This window comes from Apium graveolens, chromosome 6 (genome assembly GCF_009905375.1).
Source record: "Apium graveolens cultivar Ventura chromosome 6, ASM990537v1, whole genome shotgun sequence".
NCBI lineage: Eukaryota > Viridiplantae > Streptophyta > Magnoliopsida > Apiales > Apiaceae > Apium > Apium graveolens.
Genome location: NC_133652.1, coordinates 23,855,121 through 23,863,035, shown reverse-complemented (window position 1 = coordinate 23,863,035; position 7,915 = coordinate 23,855,121). Strand labels below are relative to the sequence as shown.

General features: G+C 33.1%; 1 protein-coding gene across 1 annotated transcript; it reads left to right on the top strand.

Annotated features, from left to right (window-relative positions):
- The first annotated feature begins 1,696 nt into the window (after positions 1-1,696).
- LOC141664782 (protein FAR1-RELATED SEQUENCE 5-like) lies at positions 1,697-5,168 on the top strand. The gene is made up of 9 exons (XM_074470738.1): positions 1,697-2,028; positions 2,509-2,635; positions 2,852-3,409; positions 3,692-3,830; positions 3,969-4,209; positions 4,562-4,586; positions 4,819-4,965; positions 5,018-5,086; positions 5,139-5,168. Exons 1-9 carry the CDS (start codon positions 1,697-1,699, stop codon positions 5,166-5,168), a joined length of 1,668 nt encoding a protein of 555 aa, XP_074326839.1.
- The last annotated feature ends 2,747 nt before the right edge of the window (positions 5,169-7,915 follow it).

The following is a 7,915-nucleotide window of genomic DNA, read 5'->3' as shown; positions in this document are numbered from 1 at the left end:
TAATATTTTAATTATTTTTCCGATTATATATCTAATTTATTTTTAAATTTTTAACTCATTATACATTGATAATAAATGGGAAGTAGTAATAAAATTAGAAAATATATAACAAATGATTGTTAAAGTTAATTATATATTTTCTAACTCCGTTATTATCGAAAAAAAATTAATTCATTAAAATATAATTTTTTGTTATTTTAAAAATTAAATAAAAACAAGAATCATGCAGCATTATTTTATTGTGGTAGGTACCTCCCTCAATCTCTCATTACTGGAGGTCTGTTGCAATTAAACAATGTGGGGCACCCGATGGTTACTACAACCACCCGAGGTTGTGGACCAAAACTCATATATATATATATATATATATATATATATATATATAGATTAAGGTTCTATGGAGACCCATTTATTTTGGAGACTTGGAGACTCTCATCCTCACCATTCATCTAAATATAATCTAACGGTACATGTCTTTTCATTTTTTTTTAAATTGCAGGAGTATATGTAGCAATTGTAGACGTGTGTATATATCAGTTTTTTTAAGGTCATCAAAAACTAACTGCATCACATATTTCTCTTCAACGGGATTTTAGGATTGCATTTTTTTATCAGATTGGTTTATTCTTGTTCTACTCGGTTTAATTACATACAATAGCATCCTTCATTTTGTGGAGTAGGGCTATATAGAGATTTTCATTTGACAACTCTTGTTAAGGTTTGGAAGATTCACGATTATGTCTATTAGTAAGGAAACGACCGAAGACCTTCAGGTATCATAAATCCATTTGAATATTCTTTCATTTGAGAGGTTTTAATGTTTATTTTCGAGCGGTTCCGATGTTATCATGGTTCATGGTTTCATGTTCATTTTGTTATTTTAGTTTAGGATGATTTAAGTAAAATGATGTTCTGCATTGGTATTTTGCAGTAGTGATTTCTGCGGAATATTTTTTACAGACGTATAGTTAACAATCACATATTCTGTGTTATAACTTAATTTTAAATTCTGCATTTGTAGATCAAGTTCAACAGTCTTAACTTAAAATTAGTCGGTGATTGTAAGTAATAAAAGTGAATTTGGTCATGCTTTAAAAATATTTGGTCCATTTGTAGGCTCAGGATGCTCTCCCCATTTTGAGAGCTCGGACTCTGAGCAACCTAGTGGAGAATCAGAAGATGAAATCTCAGAATCTGATGACGAGATGGATGACATAAATATTGAAGATGAATCAGAGTATAAAATGTATGTTGATGCGTATGGAAGTAAGTACTATATACCAAATTGCGAAGACAAGGATAAACCACAGACAGGTCAATGTTTCCCAATGTTGGAAGATGCATATGACTTTTATTTTAAAGATGGCAGGATATGTGGGTTTGATGTTCGTAAGTCTACAAAACAAATACCAAAGGAGAGTTCAAGGCTAAATATATTCAATGTAACAGGGGTGGCTCTCCATATCAAAACAAATCCAAGATGTTGGATGAGATTGGTGTTGATGGAAAACAGATACGGAAAACAACCTCCCGGAGATGCAACTGTAGAGCAGTGATCATTTTGAGACCTACAGGACCTAGAGGGTATGTGATAATGAATTTTATTGAAGAACATAATCACCCAACAGCAACAGGAGCCGCCAGAATGTTTTTAAGATGTAATAGGAATTTATCACTTGAAAATCAGAATCTTATTATGAATTGTTCAAGAGCAAATATTGGTGCAACAAAATCTTATGCTTTGGCCAAGGAAATGTACGGATCATACGAAGAAGTAGGTGCAATTGTTTCTGATTTTAAAAAATTTTCGAGGGATGTAAAACTTCGTATTGGAGATCATGATGCTGATATGATTTTGGGGAAATTCAAGATGAAGAAGGAGACATCTAACAATACATTCTACTATGACTACAAGTTTGATCGAAAGGGTCACTTGACAGGGCTTTTTTGGACAGATGTTATTGGCCAAGCAAACTTCGACGTATTTGGCGATATAGTTTCGTTTGACCCCACTTTTCGGACTAACAGGTATTATTTATTATTTTGAGTTATCCCCTATGTAGATGTGTACAAATTTTTATCACATTAAAGTTAAACCGGTTGTTTGTAATACGATATTTTGCTTCTTTTAACAGTTGGAAAACCTAATGTAAAAGAAGAACATAAATACCACTCTTTGAACTATAGATGATGCCTTATATTATATGTTTATTCTGAGATTTAAAGTTGTAGTACATTATTTTTCTTCTTAGTTCCTAGTTTGTATCTAGTCTCATATTGTTGTGTTCATATGGTTGAGGGTTTAGGTGTTGTCACTTAAATGTTTTTGGTTTACATTACATTACTTAGGTTGCATATTCTTTTGTTTCTTGTCTGTTTTCTACATAGAGAAAACTAGATTTAGCTTGCAGAATGTCATATAAGAGTAAGAACAAAATTATTTAATTAATTTAGTTTGAACAATACATGATTTTTGGTACCTCATGTTTTCTTGTATTTTTATCTCAGATACAATATGGTTTTTATACCATTTACTAGTGTTGACAACCATTGGAAGAATGTAACATTTGCAGCTGGCTTGTTAGCGAAGGAAAATTATAAAAATTTTAAATGGCTTTTGCTAACATTCAAAAAGGCAAGGGGACGTGTACCCCCTTGTGTCATAACTGATCAATGTCCCGCCATAAAAAAGCTTTAGATAAGTGGTGGAAAAAAGCAAAGCACCGGCTTTGCATGTGGCATATTATGAACAAGTTACCAACAAAGGTATTGTAGAATGTCCATTTTGAGTTCATGTTTTCAATATTTAAAACACGTTCTAATTATTTTCTTTTTATGTCCATTTCTTAAGGTTGGACCTACTCTTTCTTCAAACAAGAAATTTGTGGAGAAATTGAAGTCTGCAGTTTACTCAGACCATCTTACGAAAGAAGAGTTTGAGGAATGTTGGCATGAAGTCATTAAGGAATATAAATTAGAGACCAATGTTTGGCTGACTAGTTTATTCAATATACGCAGTGAATGGATTCCTGCATATTTTTCTGATATTGACATGGCTGGATTACTAAGAACTACTTCAAGGTCTGAAAGTTCAAATTTCTTTTTCCAATACTTTCATGACAGTGGTGACACATTAGTGGAATTTTATTCGAGCTTTGAGAGTGCTATGGACAAGCAACGTCTTCGGCAGGCAGATGATGAAAAGAGATCCGAAAAAATTCCACTAACAGACACATCAATGGCTATTGAGAAGGATGCATCTAAACTATATACATTAGAGCTTTACTATCGTGTTAGGGAAGAGATTAAAACAGGTTGCTATCATACTAGTATGAGTAATATGTCAAGGGATGATCAGTCACGGTATTTCAGTTGTAAAGATGAACTACTGCAAGACAAAATTTTTGAGGTATATCATATTATGAAATGCTTATTTGTTGAAATTAAATTATACCATGCCTATACTGACGTCTAACATGTTGGATTCCAAGATTAAGCCTTATTACATTTTACAACTGATCAAAATTTGTTGATTACTGTTTTGTTTTCTTTACAATTTTGTTCCTTTTTAACAAAATTAACAGATCCTGCTACCGCTCTGTTCGTAAACCTCTAGTGGTGTTTTTTTATTAATTTTTTTTATGTATTTAGTTTTCATATTTCAGTTTTAATTATATAGTTTTGCAATCAGGTATCAGTTAGAATGAGTGACAATCATGTGAACTGTAGCTGCAAATTTTATTCCAGAAAGGGATATTTGTGTCGTCATGCATTTGCTGCTTTGCATCAGTGCTGTGTAAAAAAGATTCCAGATGCATTTGTTAAACCACGTTGGTCCAAAAATGCACTAAAGCGTCACTCATTCTTAGGGTCATCTCAAGTGAAGGATATTTGTGAAGCTCGAGATCGCAAGAAATTGAAGAGGACAAGGGCATGGTTTGAATTTTAGAATTGTTTAAATACTGCAGGTGAAAATGATGAGAAGTTAGATTTAGTACTCAGTGGAGTACATGAAATAAATACCGCACTCACTAAAGACAAAGAGAAGACACCTTTAGAAGCAGGATCTCACAGAGCAGATAAGTTCATTGGTCCTGTTCCACAGTCAGACATCAATGTTTTAAATCCAAATATTAGTAGGAACAAGGGATGTGGGAGCCGGATAAAGAATGCTCAGGAGATAGCCACTGAAACAGCAAAGGGAAGAACGTGCAGCCGTTGCAAAAAAGCGGAAGGACACAATGCCCGAAGTTGTCCTTTAAACAAAAAATCAATTTGAATAGATATTTTTTTGGTTTATTCAGTTGTGTTGATGAACTGAATAAATTATTTAGATTAGGGATTTTGATATTTTTTAAAGTCATTTCCTTACCTCTGTCCTAGATTTTGTAAATTTGAAACTGATCTGTTGAGTTATTTCTTGTAATTGTAGAGTATATTATCTTGGTATATATTCCTTTTTTCGGTTATGACCTGTCCACTTTCAACAAATAACGGGTTACAACTCAATCTCCCTCACACATATAGTACAAACATATTTTTTGTTTTTGATTTTATGTAGGATTCTGAAGGATTTTATAGAGCAGGTTTGTGCATATTTCTCTAACAGATTCCTCCATATTTATGCTGCAATATCTGCATCAATTTTTTTAAAATGTTTTATTCTCCAAATTTATGCAGATTTTTTCAAGCATATTTTGATCTTTTCTTCATTTTACAGAGTTTTTTCAGCGTCCAAGTGAAATATTTTGGATTATATATTGGAACATAATTATATGTATTTCTCCAGCAATGTTCTGCATTTTTTTTAAAATATAGGTCGCATCACATCTTGAAAATTATAAAATTGATCCAAAACAAATTGGACCGCTGGAAGTGGGAAGTGAAACTGTGATAGAAAATAGCAAGTCCATTAAGATGTTTGTCACACAAGCTTTTGAGGTGCTATCATTCCTTATTGTGCTGGTTTGTTATTATTCAGATATGTCTCTTTTTTTAAGGGTGTTTTTTTTGTCAGAGTTTTTATAGGATAGTTGAAATTGTGAATTGTGATGGTGTAGTCCTATGCCGGTTGGGACACTATCAAGTAGTATCAAAAAATGATTATTTTTTTAAGTGCATTTTTCACTTGATTGCAGGCTGGATATCACTGGGCTACTGCATATTAGGATGATTTATGTACTGATCATGTGTGCAGTATGTGTTGACTAATGTTCTTTATGTTATACTAGTATGACATGCTAAAAGCTAAAATGTTCTGTGATAGTTTTGATTTTGCTGATTGCATTTATATAAAACATTTCTCATTATTTGTATGCAGTAGAGCTATACCCTCGCATTGCAATGCTTGTTATGGAGGAACTGCAACATTGTTCAATTGTGTGAATTGGGTGAGAGTAGTTCCCAGGATGGACGTTATGGGCTTGTTGTGTGCACAAATATCGCGGTATTTCCTTATTTTCCAGTGTTTAGTTTTTTAAAATAGTAATTAGTGTAATTGATCAAGTGTTAATCATTGATTCACATTTTGAAGTATAGAGTTATGTGCAGCAGTAAATGTTAGCAACCCAAATATTGTGCAGCCAGCTTTGGCAATTTATCTAGGCTACAAACATTTTATGTATAATATTATTTCATGGTGTTAAGTCATAAAACTCATTTGATGGTGAATTTAATGGATCTTCTCAATCAATACTTTAACCATATGACTTCTGAATATTCAAAGGAGTATTTAACTTTTAATGACGTGAGCAACAGTTCTCGTCTAAATGAATCTTATTCTACTTGGTCCTCATCGAGGCTGACTGCACCACTCATCTCCTTATACATTCAATTAAAGAGGTCTCATCATAGGTAAATGTTTATTTTATCTAAAAGATTAATTGCATTAAAGGAAAAGAATTACAAAACAGATAATACACCTCAAAGGACTCAAACATGCCCGAGTACAATGTCAAAAGACATTAAAAGGTGGAACAATCCAGCTTAAACTCATAGCCTAGATAAGAAAAAGTTCTTATGTGGAGAGCTAGAAGATGACATTTTTTGTTCCCTTAGTGTTCTAATAGATGGAAAAGCCACTAGACGAGACAACACAAATTTTTTTAGTGGCTTCTAGTCCTACTTGTAGTACTAGTCTCTCTCTCTGCAGTTAAGAGATAAATCTATTTAGCAGCATTGCTTCGACATTTTGGCAAGTTTGTTCATATTATTGCTTCGTGTTCTTTGAAGATAACCTCCTTACCTTATAGAATTTGAAGGCAATGATAGGCTGTTCGCTCAGTTTAACTGGAAAACACATTCCGTGATATTTGTAGCACTCTAAATTAACTAATAACATAAACCATTAGTTACAAAATAGTAATTTTTACGTACTACAAAGTTCGTAAATCCAATAGCAAGCAAACTAATATAACTGAGCAAAGGTAGTACAGTATGTCAAATTGTGTAAAACATAAAAATTTGATCATAACTAAGCGCTTCATCTGACCAATTTTTTTTCTCTTTGCATACATTGTTGCATTGGCTATTATATGGGCTCTTTTGGAATTTCCTGACCAGGTTAACAATCTATGACATTAGATAATTCTTAGCTTGTTTAGCAGTACTTTTTGGTTTTCCTGTAAAAAAGAACAATATCCAATTAAATTATTTTGTATGTAATGTTTTATCCTTTCCGGATTAACTATTATGTGAAATGCAGTTAACTTACTTTTTCAGTACGTAGCCCAATTTTCCATCTATACAAGGTCCCCATGTACGTCTCCATGTGTCGCATTACGGAAACACCGCAATCAACAAAATTTATTGCTGTTTGCCATCCCAACCTTACAACTCTGGGAACTAATTTTTTAATTTCGCTTTCTTTTGGCACGTTGTAGATGGACAACCACTGGCAGAAACATTCATGCTGTTTGCATTATAACAAAATATTAATACATCTGACAAATTAATGGCATACTCACTATATATGGCTACACTAATATTATTTGAAACGTACCAATCGTGCAGGTAGATCACCATAAATGTCTACCACCTCTCCGTTCTGGACTATGTTATCTATTATCTCCATCCTTGGTTTTCTCATGTTATAAGATATGACGTAGTGATGCCCTGAGCTGTAAATTGGAAAAACAAACTAGACGAAAAAAATCTTTTATATAAGTACAAACAATGAGGTATACAATGAATCGGGGTGTCAATTATTATATTATTGAGGTACCATATCAAAATCTTTCACTTTATACTGCTTTTTATGCATTTCGGAAACCATGTGTACGACATGGTCCATGTTATCATCAAACAATGCATCTCGCTCCATTATGTCATGTGCACCTTCACCTATTTTCATTGCTAGCGGCCCATACTGCATCAATTTGAGATGACAAGTTTGTTGACAGTACACCGTATAAAAATAAATTTTACAACTGAAGAATAAAAAAAATCACATACAGTGGTTTCACTCATCATGAACAGACGTAAGGGGGAATATTCATCTCTCAGTATCTCATTATCATTCAATAAGTAACTCCAAGTGTTTATAACTGTTGACTCTATCATACTGTTCTCTAATATTGACTGAAAGTGTCCAGTTGTACACAATGTGTTGTTCCATTCAAACAAATCTTCACTGTAACATATACATATATGATTTAGAACTTACCAATACTCTATTATCCGAGCCGTCATTAACCAAAATATACCAGTTGAAACATTAACCCTAGGGAATTAACTTACTTTACGTTGTGCTTGGTGTTGAAAAGCCAGTCCCAAACATTCCGTTCCTCTGTTGTTATTTGATGTGTGTTTACATCAATAACTCTGCTAATATACGGAGATCTGCAAACATGTGATGCTTTTATTCCTCTTCGAGGTCTCAGAACTGCATCACATGTGTTTTGCTGGTCAACAACAT